General features: G+C 48.9%; 2 protein-coding genes across 7 annotated transcripts in view; one reads left to right on the top strand and one right to left on the bottom strand.

Annotated features, from left to right (window-relative positions):
• LOC106592475 (CWF19-like protein 1) overlaps positions 1 to 3,526 on the bottom strand; it is a 36,276-nt gene extending 32,750 nt beyond the window's left edge. For 2 of the 3 annotated variants that reach the window (XR_006763596.1, XR_006763597.1), the window contains exons 1-3: positions 3,201 to 3,484; positions 2,872 to 2,956; positions 2,716 to 2,800 (exon numbers count right to left, since the gene is read on the bottom strand). Coding sequence is in view for 1 of the 3 variants with exons in the window: in XM_045712446.1 (XP_045568402.1) it covers positions 2,716 to 2,800; positions 2,872 to 2,956; positions 3,201 to 3,223 (193 nt within the window). In the remaining 2 variants the exon portion in view is untranslated. Of the gene's footprint in view, positions 1 to 2,715; positions 2,801 to 2,871; positions 2,957 to 3,200; positions 3,485 to 3,510 lie in introns of those variants that run through there. The other variant, XM_045712446.1, reaches the window with a different exon arrangement.
• A 5,173-nt stretch (positions 3,527 to 8,699) lies between these two features.
• The window catches only part of LOC106594133 (cyclin-D-binding Myb-like transcription factor 1), a 36,243-nt gene continuing 21,914 nt past the window's right edge, over positions 8,700 to 23,028 (top strand). The window contains exons 1-2 of one of the 4 annotated variants that reach the window (XM_045712453.1): positions 8,700 to 8,896; positions 17,521 to 17,627. In XM_045712453.1, coding sequence (XP_045568409.1) covers positions 17,522 to 17,627 — 106 coding nt within the window. In that variant the 5' untranslated portion in view covers positions 8,700 to 8,896; position 17,521. Of the gene's footprint in view, positions 8,897 to 17,520; positions 17,628 to 23,028 lie in introns of those variants that run through there. The other 3 variants (XM_045712454.1, XM_045712452.1, XM_045712455.1) reach the window with 3 other exon arrangements.

Here is a 23,028-nt window from a genome sequence, read left to right as displayed (position 1 = left end):
ACCCACAATGCCATTCCTAACTCCTGACCCACAATGCCGTTCCTAACTCCTAACTCCAGACCCACAATGCCGTTCCTAACTCCTAACTCCAGACCCACAATGCCGTTCCTAACTCCTAACTCCAGACCCACAATGCCGTTCATAACTCCAGACCCACAATGCCGTTCCAGACCCACAATGCAGTTCATAACTCCTAACTCCTGACCCACAATGCCGTTCTACTCCTAACTCCTGACCCACAATGCCGTTCCTAACTCCAGACCCACAATGCCGTTCCTAACTCCTGACCCACAATGCCGTTCCTAACTCCTAACTCCAGACCCACAATGCCGTTCATAACTCCAGACCCCACAATGCCGTTCCTAACTCCAGACCCACAATGCCGTTCCTAACTCCAGACCCACAATGCCGTTCCTAACTCCAGACCCACAATGCCGTTCCTAACTCCAGACCCACAATGCCGTTCCTAACTCCAGACCCACAATGCCGTTTCCTAACTCCAGACCCACAATGCCGTTCCTAACTCCTTACCCACAATGCCGTTCACAACTCCAGACCCACAATGCCGTTCCTAACTCCAGACCCACAATGCCGTTCCTAACTCCAGACCCACAATGCCGTTCCTAACTCCAGACCCACAATGCCGTTCCTAACTCCAGACCCACAATGCCGTTCCTAACTCCAGACCCACACTGCCGTTCCTAACTCCAGACCCACAATGCCGTTCCTAACTCCAGACCCACAATGCCGTTCATAACTCCAGACCCCACAATGCCGTTCATAACTCCAGACCCCACAATGCCGTTCATAACTCCAGACCCCACAATGCCGTTCATAACTCCAGACCCCACAATGCCGTTCATAACTCCAGACCCACAATGCCGTTCCTAACTCCAGACCCACAATGCCGTTCACAACTCCAGACCCACAATGCCGTTCCTAACTCCAGACCCACAATGCCGTTCCTAACTCCAGACCCCACAATGCCGTTCCTAACTCCAGACCCCACAATGCCGTTCCTAACTCCAGACCCCACAATGCCGTTCCTAACTCCAGACCCACAATGCCGTTCCTAACTCCAGACCCACAATGCCGTTCCTAACTCCAGACCCACAATGCCGTTCCTAACTCCAGACCCACAATGCCGTCTAACTCCTAACTCCAGACCCACAATGCCGTTCATAACTCCAGACCCACAATGCCGTTCCTAACTCCAGACCCACAATGCCGTTCATAACTCCTAACTCCAGACCCCACAATGCCGTTCATAACTCCAGACCCCACAATGCCGTTCATAACGCCAGACCCCACAATGCCGTTCATAACTCCAGACCCACAATGCCGTTCCTAACTCCAGACCCACAATGCCGTTCCTAACTCCAGACCCACAATGCCGTTCCTAACTCCAGACCCACAATGCCGTTCCTAACTCCAGACCCACAATGCCGTTCCTAACTCCAGACCCACAATGCCGTTCCTAACTCCAGACCCACAATGCCGTTCCTAACTCCAGACCCACAATGCCGTTCCTAACTCCAGACCCACAATGCCGTTCCTAACTCCAGACCCACAATGCCGTTCCTAACTCCAGACCCACAATGCCGTTCCTAACTCCAGACCCACAATGCCGTTCCTAACTCCAGACCCACAATGCCGTTCCTAACTCCAGACCCACAATGCCGTTCCTAACTCCAGACCCACAATGCCGTTCCTAACTCCAGACCCACAATGCCGTTCCTAACTCCAGACCCACAATGCCGTTCCTAACTCCAGACCCACAATGCCGTTCCTAACTCCAGACCCACAATGCCGTTCCTAACTCCAGACCCCACAATGCCGTTCTACTCCTAACTCCAGACCCCACAATGCCGTTCCTAACTCCAGACCCACAATGCCGTTCCTAACTCCAGACCCACAATGCCGTTCCTAACTCCAGACCCCACAATGCCGTTCCTAACTCCTAACTCCAGACCCCACAATGCCGTTCCTAACTCCAGACCCACAATGCCGTTCCTAACTCCAGACCCACAATGCCGTTCCTAACTCCAGACCCACAATGCCGTTCCTAACTCCAGACCCACAATGCCGTTCCTAACTCCAGACCCACAATGCCGTTCCTAACTCCAGACCCACAATGCCGTTCCTAACTCCAGACCCACAATGCCGTTCCTAACTCCAGACCCACAATGCCGTTCCTAACTCCAGACCCACAATGCCGTTCCTAACTCCAGACCCACAATGCCGTTCCTAACTCCAGACCCACAATGCCGTTCCTAACTCCAGACCCACAATGCCGTTCCTAACTCCAGACCCACAATGCCGTTCCTAACTCCAGACCCACAATGCCGTTCCTAACTCCAGACCCACAATGCCGTTCCTAACTCCAGACCCACAATGCCGTTCCTAACTCCAGACCCACAATGCCGTTCCTAACTCCAGACCCACAATGCCGTTCCTAACTCCAGACCCACAATGCCGTTCCTAACTCCAGACCCACAATGCCGTTCCTAACTCCAGACCCACAATGCCGTTCCTAACTCCAGACCCACAATGCCGTTCCTAACTCCAGACCCACAATGCCGTTCCTAACTCCAGACCCACAATGCCGTTCCTAACTCCAGACCCACAATGCCGTTCCTAACTCCAGACCCACAATGCCGTTCCTAACTCCAGACCCACAATGCCGTTCCTAACTCCAGACCCACAATAGGTTACCTTTCTTTGCTCCAGATTTGTACTCCTGCCATTCAGCCTGAGCTTCTGGAGAGGAACCGAAGAAGTTTCCTACACAGAGCAACAGCTGCAGAGAGAGAATAGGAGATGAGATACTGATGGGATGTGTGAGAGTGTGTTTGTGTTGTTAGGACTTACATCAAACTGGCCGCTCTTCTTCTGGACGGTTCGGACGCGGTTAAACACAGCATTAATGTTTCCTTCCACGTCACCACATGCGAGGCTGGAATAGATTAAAACAGTATTGAAATTGTAGTTAACTAGTTATGTGCAGAATTTATTGAAAACAGCAAGTGTACTTTCTCATGAAGAAACTGTACAACCGTAGCCATCTAGTTACCTACACGGCTGGTTGTGTTTTACTTTCACTGTTAGCTAGTTTTTATTAGGTTATAACTTTGACCTTTACTACCAAGTTAAGGGGGAAGCTAATAAATAACTATGAATTATCATAAGTGTAAACTCACATCTTCAACGGTTTTTCTCCCATGACGTTAAAAGTTGAAAAGCAGAGTTTTTTGTTAGCTAGTGTGTTAGCTAGCTCGTCTCCGGATAGCTAGCTGTAGACGGTGTGCGTCGATAATATTCTTCCCCCTCTGTTACGGACGAAATAAACCTTCCCATCTCCATAAAAACACATTCTGGTTATTAGTACAATTAACACAGAACCATGCAAACACAACGTTTATTATTGAGCTAATACGTGATTTGTATAGGTACTCCCCCCACCCCGACATGATGGAGTACTTTAATAAAACAAAGACAAATCCTTTATACCGGAAATGATTCTATTCGGATGGATGGACAGTCCGCCGGGTAGCCAGATATTTAGTGTTGTACACGCTACAAAATCATAAAGAAATCTCATTTTGTGTTGTCCTTCGGCATTTTTGGAGACATGCTTTAGTAGGACACCTTCAGTTTTGAACCAAAGCGACTATAAAACCTGTCCTGTTTCCTCTCTTATCTGGCAACCCCGACGTCAGTGTCGTCTACTAGTTACCACAGCCACAAAGTTAAACAAAAAATGGTCTATCGTAAAAATGCATACATTGTTGTTGCTTTTTGGTCTTAATTTAAGGTTAGGTATACGGTTAGCACTGAGGTTAACGTTAAGCTTACAATTTAAAGAAGATACATTGTAGAAATAGGCAGGACTGGATTTTGTGGCTGTGGTAACTATTGATAACCGGACCAAATTTCTATTTGATTTAGCTCGGCAGTAAGCTGACGTGCTAGCTAGTTAACGTGACGTGCTAGCTAGTTAACGTGACGTGCTAGCTAGTTAACATGACGTGCTAGCTAGTTAACATGATGTGCTAACGAGCTTTAGTTACACGCACAGCGCCTCGGAAACCGCTCATAGCCTGTCTGTAATTTCATCATGTCGCCGTTGAGGCAGAGACACCAGTTCGACTTCAAAACAGCACAAACAACCTGCCTGAATAATTCGTGCTAGTTGGCTTTCTTCACAGGTCTCCTCTCATGCACTGATCAGGGGCTAAACACATTTACTGAGCTAGCTACCCTACATGGTATTCATAACACGCTACATGGTATTCACAACACGCTACATGGTATTCACAGCTACCCTACGTGGTATTCACAACAAGCTACATGGTATTCACAACAACCTACATGGTTTTCACAGCTACCCTACATGGTATTCACAACAAGCTACATGATTTTCACAGCTACCCTACACGGGTTTCACAGCTACACTACATGGTATTCACAACAAGCTACATGGTTTTCACAGCTACCCTACATGGTATTCACAACAAGCTACATGATTTTCACAGCTACCCTACATGATATTCACAGCAACCCTACATGGTATTCACAACAAGCTACATGGTTTTCACAGCTACCCTACATGGTATTCACAGCTACCCTACATGATATTCACAGCTACCCTACATGGTATTCACAGCTACCCTACATGGTATTCACAGATACGCTAAAGAGCGGCGATGCGTTAAACAACACTATCAACAAGGCAGGTCCTACAGGCCCTAGTTTCTACCTTCTTAACAACACTATCAACAAGGCAGGTCCTACAGGCCCTAGTTTCTACCCTCTTAACAACACTATCAACAAGGCAGGTCCTACAGGCCCTAGTTTCTATCTTCTTAACAACACTATCAACAAGGCAGGTCCTACAGGCCCTAGTTTCTACCTTCTTAACAACACTATCAACAAGGCAGGTCCTACAGGCCCTAGTTTCTACCTTCTTAACGACACTATCAACAAGGCATGTCCTACAGGCCCTAGTTTCTACCTTCTTAACAACACTATCAACAAGGCAGGTCCTACAGGCCCTAGTTTCTACCTTCTTAACAACACTATCAACAAGGCAGGTCCTACAGGCCCTAGTTTCTACCTTCTTAACAACACTATCAACAAGGCAGGTCCTACAGGCCCTAGTTTCTACCTTCTTAACAACACTATCAACAAGGCAGGTCCTACAGGCCCTAGTTTCTACCTTCTTAACAACACTATCAACAAGGCAGGTCCTACAGGCCCTAGTTTCTACCTTCTTAACAACACTATCAACAAGGCAGGTCCTACAGGCCCTAGTTTCTACCTTCTGAACAACACTATCAACAAGGCAGGTCCTACAGGCCCTAGTTTCTACCTGCTCAACAACACTATCAACAAGGCAGGTCCTACAGGCCCTAGTTTCTACCTTCTTAACAACACTATCAACAAGGCAGGTCCTACCGGCCCTAGTTTCTACCTTCTTAACAACACTATCAACAAGGCAGGTCCTACAGGCCCTAGTTTCTACCTTCTTAACAACACTATCAACAAGGCAGGTCCTACAGGCCCTAGTTTCTACCTTCTTAACAACACTATCAACAAGGCAGGTCCTACCGGCCCTAGTTTCTACCTTCTTAACAACACTATCAACAAGGCAGGTCCTACAGGCCCTAGTTTCTACCTTCTCAAACAATGCTATAAACAAGGCAGGTCCTACAGGCCCTAGTTTCTACCTTCTTAACAACACTATCAACAAGGCAGGTCCTACAGGCCCTAGTTTCTACCTTCTTAACAACACTATCAACAAGGCAGGTCCTACAGGCCCTAGTTTCTACCTTCTTAACAACACTATCAACAAGGCAGGTCCTACAGGCCCTAGTTTCTACCTTCTTAACAACACTATCAACAAGGCAGGTCCTACAGGCCCTAGTTTCTACCTTCTCAAACAATGCTATAAACAAGGCAGGTCCTACAGGCCCTAGTTTCTACCTTCTCAAACAATGCTATAAACAAGGCAGGTCCTACAGGCCCTAGTTTCTACCTTCTTAACAGCACTATCAACAAGGCAGGTCCTACAGGCCCTAGTTTCTACCTTCTCAAACAATGCTATAAACAAGGCAGGTCCTACAGGCCCTAGTTTCTACCTTCTTAACAACACTATCAACAAGGCAGGTCCTTGTTGATAGACTATGGGAGGAGCTCAGTACTACATAGATCCTTGACTACATGGATCTCTATTCCACATCAGGTAACTGATGACAGCAGGATAATTAGATACAAAAATTAAATTAAATACACCTTATGGAACATTGGGGACTGTGAAGAGACAAACACAGGCACAGACACGCACACACATTACAACATACACACTAGACACACACATACACACATTACAACATACACACTAGACACACACATACACACATTACAACATACACACTAGACACACACATACACACATTACAACATACACACTAGACACACACGTACACACATTACAACATACGCACTAGACACACACATACACACACACACATTACAACATACGCACTAGACACACGCATACACACATTACAACATACACACTAGACACACACAGACACACATTACAACATACACACTAGACACATACGTACACATGGATTCTGTGTTGTAGATATGTGGTAGTAGACTTGGGGCCAGAGGGCACACACTTAATCTGTTGTGAATGTATTGTAATGTTTTAAAGTGTATAACTGCCTTAATGTTGCTGGACCTCAGGAAGAGTAGCTGCTGCCTTGACAGGAACTAATGGGGATCCATAATAAACCCCAGGAAGAGTAGCTGCTGCCTTGGCAGGAACTAATGGGGATCCATAATAAACCCCAGGAAGAGTAGCTGCTGCCTTGGCAGGAACTAATGGGGATCCATAATAAACCCCAGGAAGAGTAGCTGATGTCTTGGCAGGAACTAATGGGGATCCATAATAAACCCCAGGAAGAGTAGCTGCTGCCTTGGCAGGAACTAATGGGGATCCATAATAAACCCCAGGAAGAGTAGCTGCTGCCTTGGCAGGAACTAATGGGGATCCATAATAAACCCCAGGAAGAGTAGCTGCTGCCTTGGCAGGAACTAATGGGGATCCATAATAAACCCCAGGAAGAGTAGCTGCTGCCTTGACAGGAACTAATGGGGATCCATAATAAACCCCTGGAATAGTAGCTGCTGCCTTGGCAGGAACTAATGGGGATCCATAATAAACCCCAGGAAGAGTAGCTGCTGCCTTGGCAGGAACTAATGGGGATCCATAATAAACCCCAGGAAGAGTAGCTGCTGCCTTGGCAGGAACTAATGGGCATCCATAATAAACCTCAGGAAGAGTAGCTGCTGCCTTGGCAGGAACTAAATGGGATCCTTAATTATAACACACACATGAGAGAACAAGAGATGGAAAATATATTAAATAATATTCATAGTTCAGTTATTTGAGTTTATCTATCCTATCAAATCCTCTGTTAAAGCCTCATTATATTTACACAAATAAACTCTATTGAATTGTAATACTGTGTCCCTTGATGAATTTGCTCCAAGCTTTCCTTCCAATAAATCACAAGCAAATTCCTTATTCCAGTTGGTATTTGATGGGATCAGGTGTGTGTCAGAGCTGATTGCAAGCTGCAAATGAGTTAACACAGAATCCTCCATTATACAATATTTATTATTTATCAAATACGTGATTTTCTATATACTTTCTCTCTGACATGTTAGAGCTCTTTGAAAAATCGTTTATACCAAAAATGATTCTAGTCCGATGACTGACGATAGAGCAATGTGAATGCTCCGGGTTGCCAGATAAGTTTATATTTTTTATTATTCTAGTTGTAAAAGTTGTCCCACTACAAAATCATAAAGAAATGTTCCATTTTATTTTGTTGAGATCCGTTGACAGTTTGGAGACGTTTAGTTTGTTGGGCACCTTTAGATTTGAACCAAAGCAAAGACTGTCTTTTATATTGACAATATAGTCGATTGACTGCTCTAACAATGGAAATACATGTCCCCAAAGATGGAAGGCAGGTGGGAGGAGGCAAGATCAGGTAGGACCATTATAGCCAATGATAGGGCAAATAGCGGTGAACAACAGGCCATAGAGAGAGCGATAGAGGACTCATCTTTGTATCTGTGCCATTATAGCATCTGTGACAGCATGAGCATCGCCATTAAGGCTATCTCCATTTTAAAGTACTCAATTTTCTTCTTCGTTGGCTGATTTCCTTCAACTAATAGAAATCCCCACCCAGTTGACTACTTTAAAATGGTGGAAGCCCTCAATGGCAATGTCATTTTTTTTTTTTTAAGTTGCTGAAATGCTACATTTCCACCTATATCAGTGCATTCATAACACAACCTAACTATTACAAAACTTCTATTGGATCAAATAAGCCTCACGTAGCAAATTAGCAATTACCTTTTTGTTGACAATTTTGACACTCATTGACCTCTATACGAACATTTCTCAATTCGTGGTCTTATTTATCGTGGACAGATTTCGGGCGAAGTAAAACGTCTCACTTTGCCTCTTCCTCTCTGACCAAAGCAACTGAAGAAACTTTGTTTTTCCTACTTTATCTGGCAACCCTCATGCCTTCTCTACCAGAGGGTCGTCACTAGTTAACACAGCCACAAAGTCATAACCCCCCCGCCTATTTCTACAAAATATCTTCTTAAACTCTGATTTTAAAACTAACACTGCTAACCTTGTACATAGCCCTAACATTAAATTAAGACAGTTTTTTCATTAATTTTTACGATTTGGCCTTTGTGGCTGTGTTATCTAGCAGAAACACCACCAGAGAGGTTCTCCATCCTGGCATTTGCCTCCATCCTGGTCTCTCCGAAGTGCCCGGACCAAAAACAGGAAGTAAGTAACAAAATCAAACGTATAATTCAGTTTCTGCTTGAGGCTCGATGTGGTAAAAGGATAGAGCCAATGATGGAAACGGGCTGCAACATAAACACAACACAATAACACGCTGAAATGTAGACACCACAAGCTACTCTGATCTAACATGGCGTCGGAGACTTTTCGTCTTCTTTCATTTAGCTGGGCATGCTAGCTAGTTAGCATGATGTGCTATGGCTAACGTTAACTACCAGCACAGGGCCTCCAACTGCCAATAGCCTGGTTGTGTAATCATGTATACGTTGCTGCTACTGTTTTATCTATCCCGTTGCCTAGTTACTTTACCTGTATGTACATATCTACTTCAATAACCTCGTACCCCTACACATTGACTCGGTACTGGTACCCTGTGTATATGGCCACGTTATTTTTTATTTGATGTGGCCGTTGTTGTAAAGCCTCTATTTTGACTAAGACACAGCCGTAACTATAAAAGCCTTACTGAACGAACGAAGCTAGTTAAATAATTCGTGTTTTAGCCAAAGTGCATTAGCTAGCAGCTAGCTAGTACCACTACTACGACTGGGTGCATCTCATTCCTATTAGTTGGCTTCCTTCACTCGTCTCTTCTCCTGTCATTCACTGATCTTGGGCTGAACAAGCTTCCCTACATGATATCCACAGGCTCAACTAGCTACATGATATCCACAGGCTCAGCTAGCTACATGATATTGACAGGCTCAGCTAGCTACATGATATCCACGGGCTCAGCTAGCTACATGATATCCATGGGCTCAGCTAGCTACATGATATCCACAGGCTCAGCTAGCTACATGATATCCATAGGCTCAGCTAGCTACATGGTATCCATAGGCTCAGCTAGCTACATGATATCCACAGGCTCAGCTAGCTACATGGTATCCACAGCTCAGCTAGCTACATGATATCCACAGGCTCAGCTAGCTACATGATATCCATAGGCTCAACTAGCTACATGATATCCACAGCTCAGCTAGCTACATGATATCCATAGGCTCAGCTAGCTACATGATATCCACAGGCTCAGCTAGCTACATGATATTGACAGGCTCAGCTAGCTACATGATATCCACGGGCTCAGCTAGCTACATGATATCAATGGGCTCAGCTAGCTACATGATATCCATAGGCTCAGCTAGCTACATGATATCCACAGGCTCAGCTAGCTACATGATATCCATAGGCTCAGCTAGCTACATGGTATCCATAGGCTCAGCTAGCTACATGATATCCACAGGCTCAGCTAGCTACATGGTATCCACAGCTCAGCTAGCTACATGATATCCACAGGCTCAGCTAGCTACATGATATCCATAGGCTCAACTAGCTACATGATATCCATAGGCTCAGCTAGCTACATGGTATCCATAGGCTCAGCTAGCTACATGGTATCCACAGGCTCAGCTAGCTACATGATATCCACAGGCTCAGCTAGCTACATGGTATTCACAGGCTCAGCTAGCTACATGTATTCATAGGCTCAGCTAGCTACATGATATCCATGGTATTCACAGGCTCAGCTAGCTACATGGTATTCACAGGCTTAGCTAGCTACATGATATTCACAGGCTCAGCTAGCTACATGATATTCACAGGCTCAGCTAGCTACATGTATTCATAGGCTCAGCTAGCTACATGATATCCATGGTATTCACAGGCTCAGCTAGCTACATGATATTCACAGGCTCAGCTAGCTACATGTATTCATAGGCTCAGCTAGCTACATGATATCCATGGTATTCACAGGCTCAGCTAGCTACATGGTATTCACAGGCTCAGCTAGCTACATGATATTCACAGGCTCAGCTAGCTACATGATATTCACAGGCTCAGCTAGCTACATGTATTCATAGGCTCAGCTAGCTACATGATATCCATGGTATTCACAGCCTCAGCTAGCTACATGGTATTCACAGGCTCAGCTAGCTACATGATATTCACAGGCTCAGCTAGCTACATGGTATTCACAGGCTCAGCAAGCTACATGGTATTCACAGGCTCAGCTAGCTACATGATATTCACAGGCTCAGCTAGCTACATGATATCCATGGTATTCACAGGCTCAGCTAGCTACATGGTATTCACAGGCTCAGCTAGCTACATGATATTCACAGGCTCAGCTAGCTACATGATATCCATGGTATTCACAGGCTCAGCTAGCTACATGGTATTCACAGGCTCAGCTAGCTACATGGTATTCACAGGCTCAGCTAGCTACATGGTGTTCACAGGCTCAGCTAGCTACATGGTATTCACAGGCTCAGCTAGCTACATGTATTCATAGGCTCAGCTAGCTACATGATATCCATGGTATTCACAGGCTCAGCTAGCTACATGATATTCACAGGCTCAGCTAGCTACATGTATTCATAGGCTCAGCTAGCTACATGATATCCATGGTATTCACAGGCTCAGCTAGCTACATGGTATTCACAGGCTCAGCAAGCTACATGGTATTCACAGGCTCAGCTAGCTACATGATATTCACAGGCTCAGCTAGCTACATGATATCCATGGTATTCACAGGCTCAGCTAGCTACATGGTATTCACAGGCTCAGCTAGCTACATGATATTCACAGGCTCAGCTAGCTACATGATATCCATGGTATTCACAGGCTCAGCTAGCTACATGGTATTCACAGGCTCAGCTAGCTACATGGTATCCACACGCTCAGCTAGCTACATGGTATCCACACGCTCAGCTAGCTACATGGTATCCACAGGCTCAGCTAGCTACATGGTATCCATAGGCTCAGCTAGCTACATGGTATCCACAGGCTCAGCTAGCTACATGGTATCCACAGGCTCAGCTAGCTACATGGTATTCGCAGGCTCAGCTAGCTACATGATATCCACAGGCTCAGCTAGCTACATGGTATCCACAGGCTCAGCTAGCTACATGGTATCCACAGGCTCAGCTAGCTACATGATATTCACAGGCTCAGCTAGCTACATGATATTCACAGGCTCAGCTAGCTACATGGTATCCATGGTATTCATGATATCCACAGGCTCAGCTAGCTACATGATATCCATGGTATTCACAGGCTCAGCTAGCTACATGGTATTCACAGGCTCAGCTAGCTACATGATATTCACAGGCTCAGCTAGCTACATGATATTCACAGGCTCAGCTAGCTACATGATATCCATGGTATTCACAGCCTCAGCTAGCTACATGGTATTCACAGGCTCAGCTAGCTACATGATATTCACAGGCTCAGCTAGCTACATGCTATTCAAAGGCTCAGCTAGCTACATGATATTCACAGGCTCAGCTAGCTACATGATATCCATGGTATTCACGGGCTCAGCTAGCTACATGGTATTCACAGGCTCAGCTAGCTACATGGTATTCACAGGCTCAGCTAGCTACATGGTATTCACAGGCTCAGCTAGCTACATGGTATTCACAGGCTCAGCTAGCTACATGGTATCCACAGGCTCAGCTAGCTACATGGTATCCACAGGCTCAGCTAGCTACATGATATTCACAGGCTCAGCTAGCTACATGATATTCACAGGCTCAGCTAGCTACATGGTATTCACAGGCTCAGCTAGCTACATGGTATTCACAGGCTCAGCTAGCTACATGGTATCCACAGGCTCAGCTAGCTACATGATATCCACAGGCTCAGCTAGCTACATGGTATCCACAGGCTCAGCTAGCTACATGGTATCCACAGGCTCAGCTAGCTACATGATATTCACAGGCTCCGCTAGCTACATGATATTCACAGGCTCAGCTAGCTACATGGTATCCACAGGCTCAGCTAGCTACATGGTATTCACAGGCTCAGCTAGCTACATGATATTCACAGGCTCAGCTAGCTACATGCTATTCAAAGGCTCAGCTAGCTACATGATATTCACAGGCTCAGCTAGCTACATGATATCCATGGTATTCACAGGCTCAGCTAGCTACATGGTATTCACAGGCTCAGCTAGCTACATGGTATTCACAGGCTCAGCTAGCTACATGGTATTCACAGGCTCAGCTAGCTACATGGTATTCACAGGCTCAGCTAGCTACATGATATCCACAGGCTCAGCTAGCTACATGGTATCCACAGGCTCAGCTAGCTACATGATATCCACAGGCTCCGCTAGCTACATGATATTCACAGGCTCAGCTAGCTACATGGTATCCACAGGCTCAGCTAGCTACATGGTATCCACAGGCTCAGCTAGCTACATGATATTCACAGGCTCAGCTAGCTACATGGTATCCATGGTATTCATGATATCCACAGGCTCAGCTAGCTACATGATATCCATGGTATTCACAGGCTCAGCTAGCTACATGGTATTCACAGGCTCAGCTAGCTACATGATATTCACAGGCTCAGCTAGCTACATGATATTCACAGGCTCAGCTAGCTACATGATATTCACAGGCTCAGCTAGCTACATGTATTCATAGGCTCAGCTAGCTACATGATATTCACAGGCTCAGCTAGCTACATGATATCCATGTTATTCACAGGCTCAGCTAGCTACATGATATTCACAGGCTCAGCTAGCTACATGTATTCATAGGCTCAGCTAGCTACATGATATCCATGGTATTCACAGGCTCAGCTAGCTACATGGTATCCACAGGCTCAGCTAGCTACATGGTATCCACAGGCTCAGCTAGCTACATGGTATCCACAGGCTCAGCTAGCTACATGGTATCCGTAGGCTCAGCTAGCTACATGGTATTCGCAGGCTCAGCTAGCTACATGATATCCACAGGCTCAGCTAGCTACATGGTATCCACAGGCTCAGCTAGCTACATGGTATCCACAGGCTCAGCTAGCTACATGATATTCACAGGCTCAGCTAGCTACATGATATTCACAGGCTCAGCTAGCTACATGGTATCCATGGTATTCATGATATTCACAGGCTCAGCTAGCTACATGGTATTCACAGGCTCTGCTAGCTACATGGTATCCACAGGCTCAGCTAGCTACATGGTATCCATAGGCTCAGCTAGCTACATGATATCCACAGGCTCAGCTAGCTACATTATATCCACAGGCTCAGCTAGCTACATGATATCCATGGTATCCACAGGCTCAGCTAGCTACATGGTATCCACAGGCTCAGCTAGCTACATGGTATCCACAGGCTCAGCTAGCTACATGGTATCCACAGGCTCAGCTAGCTACATGATATCCATAGGCTCAGCTAGCTACATGGTATCCACAGGCTCAGCTAGCTACATGGTATCCACAGGCTCAGCTAGCTACATGATATCCACAGGCTCAGCTAGCTACATGGTATCCACAGGCTCAGCTAGCTACATGGTATCCATAGGCTCAGCTAGCTACATGGTATCCACAGGCTCAGCTAGCTACATGGTATCCACAGGCTCAGCTAGCTACATGGTATCCACAGGCTCAGCTAGCTACATGATATCCACAGGCTCTGCTAGCTACATGGTATCCACAGGCTCAGCTAGCTACATGGTATCCATAGGCTCAGCTAGCTACATGATATCCACAGGCTCAGCTAGCTACATTATATCCACAGGCTCAGCTAGCTACATGATATCCATGGTATCCACAGGCTCAGCTAGCTACATGGTATCCACAGGCTCAGCTAGCTACATGGTATCCACAGGCTCAGCTAGCTACATGATATCCACAGGCTCAGCTAGCTACATGGTATCCATGGTATCCACAGGCTCAGCTAGCTACATGATATTCACAGGCTCAGCTAGCTACATGGTATCCACAGGCTCAGCTAGCTACATGGTATCCACAGGCTCAGCTAGCTACATGATATCCACAGGCTCAGCTAGCTACATGGTATTCACAGGCTCAGCTAGCTACATGATATCCACAGGCTCAGCTAGCTACATGGTATCCACAGGCTCAGCTAGCTACATGGTATCCACAGGCTCAGCTAGCTACATGGTATCCACAGGCTCAGCTAGCTACATGGTATCCACAGGCTCAGCTAGCTACATGATATCCACAGGCTCTGCTAGCTACATGGTATCCACAGGCTCAGCTAGCTACATGGTATCCATAGGCTCAGCTAGCTACATGATATCCACAGGCTCAGCTAGCTACATTATATCCACAGGCTCAGCTAGCTACATGATATCCATGGTATCCACAGGCTCAGCTAGCTACATGGTATCCACAGGCTCAGCTAGCTACATGGTATCCACAGGCTCAGCTAGCTACATGGTATCCACAGGCTCAGCTAGCTACATGATATCCATAGGCTCAGCTAGCTACATGGTATCCACAGGCTCAGCTAGCTACATGGTATTCACAGGCTCAGCTAGCTACATGATATCCACAGGCTCAGCTAGCTACATGGTATCCACAGGCTCAGCTAGCTACATGGTATCCATAGGCTCAGCTAGCTACATGGTATCCACAGGCTCAGCTAGCTACATGGTATCCACAGGCTCAGCTAGCTACATGGTATCCACAGGCTCAGCTAGCTACATGATATCCACAGGCTCTGCTAGCTACATGGTATCCACAGGCTCAGCTAGCTACATGGTATCCATAGGCTCAGCTAGCTACATGATATCCACAGGCTCAGCTAGCTACATTATATCCACAGGCTCAGCTAGCTACATGATATCCATGGTATCCACAGGCTCAGCTAGCTACATGGTATCCACAGGCTCAGCTAGCTACATGGTATCCACAGGCTCAGCTAGCTACATGATATCCACAGGCTCAGCTAGCTACATGATATTCACAGGCTCAGCTAGCTACATGGTATTCACAGGCTCAGCTAGCTACATGGTATCCACAGGCTCAGCTAGCTACATGATATCCACAGGCTCAGCTAGCTACATGTTATTCACAGGAACGGCTAGCTACATGGTATCCACAGGCTCAGCTAGCTACATGATATCCACAGGCTCAGCTAGCTACATGGTATCCACAGGCTCAGCTAGCTACATGGTATCCATCTGCTCAGCTAGCTACATGATATTCACAGGCTCAGCTAGCTACATGGTATCCACAGGCTCAGCTAGCTACATGATATCCACAGGCTCAGCTAGCTACATTATATCCACAGGCTCAGCTAGCGACATGATATCCATGGTATCCACAGGCTCAGCTAGCTACATGGTATCCACAGGCTCAGCTAGCTACATGGTATCCACAGGCTCAGCTAGCTACATGGTATCCACAGGCTCAGCTAGCTACATGATATCCATAGGCTCAGCTAGCTACATGGTATCCACAGGCTCAGCTAGCTACATGGTATTCACAGGCTCAGCTAGCTACATGATATCCACAGGCTCAGCTAGCTACATGGTATCCACAGGCTCAGCTAGCTACATGGTATCCATAGGCTCAGCTAGCTACATGGTATCCACAGGCTCAGCTAGCTACATGGTATCCACAGGCTCAGCTAGCTACATGGTATCCACAGGCTCAGCTAGCTACATGATATCCACAGGCTCTGCTAGCTACATGGTATCCACAGGCTCAGCTAGCTACATGGTATCCATAGGCTCAGCTAGCTACATGATATCCACAGGCTCAGCTAGCTACATTATATCCACAGGCTCAGCTAGCTACATGATATCCATGGTATCCACAGGCTCAGCTAGCTACATGGTATCCACAGGCTCAGCTAGCTACATGGTATCCACAGGCTCAGCTAGCTACATGATATCCATAGGCTCAGCTAGCTACATGGTATCCACAGGCTCAGCTAGCTACATGGTATCCATGGTATCCGCAGGCTCAGCTAGCTACATGATATTCACAGGCTCAGCTAGCTACATGGTATTCACAGGCTCAGCTAGCTACATGGTATCCACAGGCTCAGCTAGCTACATGATATCCACAGGCTCAGCTAGCTACATGTTATTCACAGGCCCAGCTAGCTACATGGTATCCACAGGCTCAGCTACCTACATGATATCCATAGGCTCAGATAGCTACATGGTATCCACAGGCTCATCTAGCTACATGGTATCCACAGGCTCAGCTAGCTACATGGTATCCACAGGCTCAGCTAGCTACATGGTATCCACAGGCTCAGCTAGCTACATGGTATCCACAGGCTCAGCTAGCTACATGGTATCCACAGGCTCAGCTAGCTACATGGTATCCACAGGCTCAGCTAGCTACATGGTATCCACAGGCTCAGCTAGCTACATGGTATCCACAGGCTCAGCTAGCTACATGGTATCCACAGGCTCAGCTAGCTACATGGTATCCACAGGCTCAGCTAGCTTCATGGTATTCACAGGCTCAGCTAGCTTCATGGTATTCACAGGCTCAGCTAGCTACATGGTATTCACAGGCTCAGCTAGCTACATGGTATTCACAGTACACAGTTTGTTCTATTTGACTCAGTTGAGAGACATTCACTGATCCAGATCCTGGGCCTCCTTGTGTCCTATGTCCTGATTGTACTGCCCATCTAAATGATCAACTATTATAAATAAATAGCATGCTTGTCAGGAAAGATATGCCATCAGTGGAGTTGAAGTGTGTGTGTGTGTGTGTGTGTGTGTGTGTGTGTGTGTGTGTGTGTGTGTGTGTGTGTGTGTGTGTGTGTGTGTGTGTGTGTGTGTGTGTGTGTGTGTGTGTGTGTGTGTGTGTGTGTGTGTGTGTTTCAGTATGAGCACGGGGGAAGATGAGGACTCGGTCACCCTGGAGTCTGTCAACTCTGTCACTCTCACCCAGGACAGCGACGGCAGCATCATACTACACTGTCCTCCAAACGGTAACACACACATTATCCTCCACACGGTAACACACACATTATCCTCCACACGGTAACACACACATTACCTTCCACACGGTAACACACACATTACCTTCCACACGGTAACACACACATTACCTTCCACACGGTAACACACACATTACCTTCCACACGGTAACACACACATTACCCTCCACACGGTAACACACACATTACCTTCCACACGGTAACACACACATTACCTTCCACACGGTAACACACACATTACCTTCCACAAGGTAACACACACATTACCTTCCACACGGTAACACACACATTACCTTCCACACGGTAACACACACATTACCTTCCACACGGTAACACACACATTACCTTCCACACGGTAACACACCGTGTTCGAGGCTCAATTTTACCTGACTGATTTACAAATTATATTGAGTGTTAGTTATGATGCAGGGCTGGTTAGTTATGATGCAGGGCTGGTTAGTTATGATGCAGGGCGGTTAGTTATGATGCAGGGCTGGTTAGTTATGATGCAGGGCTGGTTAGTTATGATGCAGGGCTGGTTAGTTATGATGCAGGGCTGGTTAGTTATGATGCAGGGCGGTTAGTTATGATGCAGGGCGGTCAGTTATGATGCAGGGCGGTCAGTTGTGATGCAGGGCTGGTCAGTTGTGATGCAGGGCTGGTCAGTTGTGATGCAGGGCTGGTTAGTTGTGATGCATGGCTGGTTAGTTGTGATGCAGGGCTGGTTAGTTGTGATGCATGGCTGGTTAGTTATGATGCAGGGCTGGTTAGTTATGATGCAGCGCTGGTTAGTTATGATGCAGGGCGGTTAGTTATGATGCAGGGCGGTTAGTTATGATGCAGGGCGGTTAGTTATGATGGGTCCCCCTCCCTAGTGAGTTAAACACACTGCCCTGTGGGGGTCCCCCTCCCTAGTGAGTTAAACACACTGCCCTGTGGGGGTCCCCCTCCCTAGTGAGTTAAACACACTGCCCTGTGGGGGTCCCCCCCCTAGTGAGGTAAACACACTGCCCTGTGGGGGTCCCCCTCCCTAGTGAGTTAAACACACTGCCCTGTCGGGGTTCCCCCCCTAGTGAGTTAAACACACTGCCCTGTGGGGGTCCCCCCTCCCTAGTGAGTTAAACACACTGCCCTGTCGGGGTTCCCCCCCTAGTGAGTTAAACACACTGCCCTGTCGGGGTCCCCCCTCCCTAGTGAGTTAAACACACTGCCCTGTCGGGGTCCCCCCTCCCTAGTGAGTTAAACACACTGCCCTGTCGGGGTCCCCCCCCTAGTGAGTTAAACACACTGCCCTGTCGGGGTCCCCCTCCCTAGTGAGGTAAACACACTGCCCTGTGGGGGTCCCCCTCCCTAGTGAGGTAAACACACTGCCCTGTGGGGGTCCCCCTCCCTAGTGAGTTAAACACACTGCCCTGTCGGGGTCCCCCTCCCTAGTGAGTTAAACACACTGCCCTGTCGGGGTCCCCCTCCCTAGTGAGTTAAACACACTGCCCTGTGGGGGTCCCCCCTCCCTAGTGAGTTAAACACACTGCCCTGTCGGGGTCCCCCTCCCTAGTGAGTTAAACACACTGCCCTGTGGGGGTCCCCCTCCCTAGTGAGTTAAACACACTGCCCTGTGGGGGTCCCCCTCCCTAGTGAGGTACACACACTGCCCTGTGGGGGTCCCCCTCCCTAGTGAGTTAAACACACTGCCCTGTGGGGGTCCCCCTCCCCTAGTGAGTTAAACACACTGCCCTGTGGGGGTCCCCCTCCCTAGTGAGTTAAACACACTGCCCTGTGGGGGTCCCCCTCCCTAGTGAGTTAAACACACTGCCCTGTGGGGGTCCCCCTCCCTAGTGAGTTAAACACACTGCCCTGTGGGGGTCCCCCTCCCTAGTGAGTTAAACACACTGCCCTGTGGGGGTCCCCCTCCCTAGTGAGTTAAACACACTGCCCTGTCGGGGTCCCCCCTCCCTAGTGAGTTAAACACACTGCCCTGTGGGGGTCCCCCTCCCTAGTGAGTTAAACACACTGCCCTGTGGGGGTCCCCCTCCCTAGTGAGTTAAACACACTGCCCTGTCGGGGTCCCCCTCCCTAGTGAGTTAAACACACTGCCCTGTGGGGGTCCCCCTCCCTAGTGAGGTAAACACACTGCCCTGTCGGGGTCCCCCTCCCTAGTGAGTTAAACACACTGCCCTGTGGGGGTCCCCCTCCCTAGTGAGTTAAACACACTGCCCTGTGGGGTCCCCCCTCCCTAGTGAGTTAAACACACTGCCCTGTGGGGGTCCCCCTCCCTAGTGAGTTAAACACACTGCCCTGTGGGGGTCCCCCTCCCTAGTGAGTTAAACACACTGCCCTGTGGGGGTCCCCCCTCCCTAGTGAGTTAAACACACTGCCCTGTGGGGGTCCCCCTCCCTAGTGAGTTAAACACACTGCCCTGTGGGGGTCCCCCTCCCTAGTGAGTTAAACACACTGCCTTGTCGGGGTTCCCCCCCCTAGTGAGTTAAACACACTGCCCTGTGGGGGTCCCCCTCCCTAGTGAGTTAAACACACTGCCCTGTGGGGGTCCCCCTCCCTAGTGGGGTAAACACACTGCCCTGTGGGGGTCCCCCTCCCTAGTGAGTTAAACACACTGCCCTGTCGGGGTCCCCCTCCTTAGTGAGTTAAACACACTGCCCTGTGGGGGTCCCCCTCCCTAGTGAGGTAAACACACTGCCCTGTGGGGGTCCCCCTCCCTAGTGAGTTAAACACACTGCCCTGTCGGGGTCCCCCTCCCTAGTGAGTTAAACACACTGCCCTGTGGGGGTCCCCCTCCCTAGTGAGTTAAACACACTGCCCTGTCGGGGTCCCCCTCCCTAGTGAGTTAAACACACTGCCCTGTGGGGGTCCCCCTCCCTAGTGAGTTAAACACACTGCCCTGTCGGGGTCCCCCTCCCTAGTGAGTTAAACACACTGCCCTGTCGGGGTCCCCCCTCCCTAGTGAGGTACACACACTGCCCTGTGGGGGTCCCCCCCCTAGTGAGTTAAACACACTGCCCTGTCGGGGTCCCCTCCCTAGTGAGTTAAACACACTGCCCTGTGGGGGTCCCCCTCCCTAGTGAGTTAAACACACTGCCCTGTGGGGGGTCCCCCTCCCTAGTGAGTTAAACACACTGCCCTGTCGGGGTCCCCCTCCCTAGTGAGTTAAACACACTGCCCTGTCGGGGTCCCCCTCCCTAGTGAGTTAAACACACTGCCCTGTGGGGGGTCCCCCTCCCTAGTGAGTTAAACACACTGCCCTGTGGGGGTCCCCCTCCCTAGTGAGTTAAACACACTGCCCTGTGGGGGGTCCCCCTCCCTAGTGAGTTAAACACACTGCCCTGTGGGGGTCCCCCTCCCTAGTGAGTTAAACACACTGCCCTGTCGGGGTCCCCCCTCCCTAGTGAGTTAAACACACTGCCCTGTGGGGGTCCCCCTCCCTAGTGAGTTAAACACACTGCCCTGTGGGGGTCCCCCTCCCTAGTGAGTTAAACACACTGCCCTGTCGGGGTCCCCTCCCTAGTGAGTTAAACACACTGCCCTGTGGGGGTCCCCCTCCCTAGTGAGGTAAACACACTGCCCTGTCGGGGTCCCCCTCCCTAGTGAGTTAAACACACTGCCCTGTGGGGGTCCCCCTCCCTAGTGAGTTAAACACACTGCCCTGTGGGGGTCCCCCTCCCTAGTGAGTTAAACACACTGCCCTGTGGGGGTCCCCCTCCCTAGTGAGTTAAACACACTGCCCTGTGGGGGTCCCCCTCCCTAGTGAGTTAAACACACTGCCCTGTGGGGGTCCCCCCTCCCCTAGTGAGTTAAACACACTGCCCTGTGGGGGTCCCCCTCCCTAGTGAGTTAAACACACTGCCCTGTGGGGGTCCCCCTCCCTAGTGAGTTAAACACACTGCCTTGTCGGGGTTCCCCCCCCTAGTGAGTTAAACACACTGCCCTGTGGGGGTCCCCCTCCCTAGTGAGTTAAACACACTGCCCTGTGGGGGTCCCCCTCCCTAGTGGGGTAAACACACTGCCCTGTGGGGGTCCCCCTCCCTAGTGAGTTAAACACACTGCCCTGTCGGGGTCCCCCTCCTTAGTGAGTTAAACACACTGCCCTGTGGGGGTCCCCCTCCCTAGTGAGTTAAACACACTGCCCTGTGGGGGTCCCCCTCCCTAGTGAGTTAAACACACTGCCCTGTCGGGGTCCCCCTCCCTAGTGAGTTAAACACACTGCCCTGTGGGGGTCCCCCCCCCTAGTGAGTTAAACACACTGCCCTGTCGGGGTCCCCCTCCCTAGTGAGTTAAACACACTGCCCTGTGGGGGGTCCCCCTCCCTAGTGAGTTAAACACACTGCCCTGTGGGGGTCCCCCTCCCTAGTGAGTTAAACACACTGCCCTGTGGGGGTCCCCCTCCCTAGTGAGTTAAACACACTGCCCTGTCGGGGTCCCCCTCCCTAGTGAGTTAAACACACTGCCCTGTGGGGGTCCCCCTCCCTAGTGAGTTAAACACACTGCCCTGTGGGGGTCCCCCTCCCTAGTGAGTTAAACACACTGCCCTGTGGGGTCCCCCTCCCTAGTGAGTTAAACACACTGCCCTGTCGGGGTCCCCCTCCCTAGTGAGTTAAACACACTGCCCTGTCGGGGTCCCCCTCCCTAGTGAGTTAAACACACTGCCCTGTGGGGGTCCCCCTCCCTAGTGAGTTAAACACACTGCCCTGTGGGGGTCCCCCTCCCTAGTGAGGTACAGAAACACACTGCCCTGTCTCATTATTTTTAACCATCAAATGGTTAAGATCCTAGTGCATCAGTCCCTGAATCAAATGTTTAACCATTACTTCCTGCCAAGGCAGCAGCTACTCTTCCTGGGGTTTATTATGGATCCCCATTAGTTCCTGCCAAGGCAGCAGCTACTCTTCCTGGGGTTTATTATGGCTCCCCATTAGTTCCTGCCAAGGCAGCAGCTACTCTTCCTGGGGTTTATTATGGCTCCTCATTAGTTCCTGCCAAGGCAGCAGCTACTCTTCCTGGGGTTTATTATGGATCCCCATTAGTTCCTGCCAAGGCAGCAGCTACTCTTCCTGGGGTTTATTATGGCTCCCCATTAGTTCCTGCCAAGGCAGCAGCTACTCTTCCTGGGGTTTATTATGGATCCCCATTAGTTCCTGCCAAGGCAGCAGCTACTCTTCCTGGGGTTTATTATGGATCCCCATTAGTTCCTGCCAAGGCAGCAGCTACTCTTCCTGGGGTTTATTATGGATCCCCATTAGTTCCTGCCAAGGCAGCAGCTACTCTTCCTGGGGTTTATTATGGATCCCCATTAGTTCCTGCCAAGGCAGCAGCTACTCTTCCTGGGGTTTATTATGGATCCCCATTAGTTCCTGCCAAGGCAGCAGCTACTCTTCCTGGG

The sequence above is a fragment of the Salmo salar genome, unplaced genomic scaffold (genome assembly GCF_905237065.1).
Source record: "Salmo salar unplaced genomic scaffold, Ssal_v3.1, whole genome shotgun sequence".
NCBI classification, from domain to species: domain Eukaryota; kingdom Metazoa; phylum Chordata; class Actinopteri; order Salmoniformes; family Salmonidae; genus Salmo; species Salmo salar.
The sequence above is the reverse complement of the archived record's forward strand: the minus strand, read 5'-3'. Positions and strand labels throughout refer to the sequence as shown.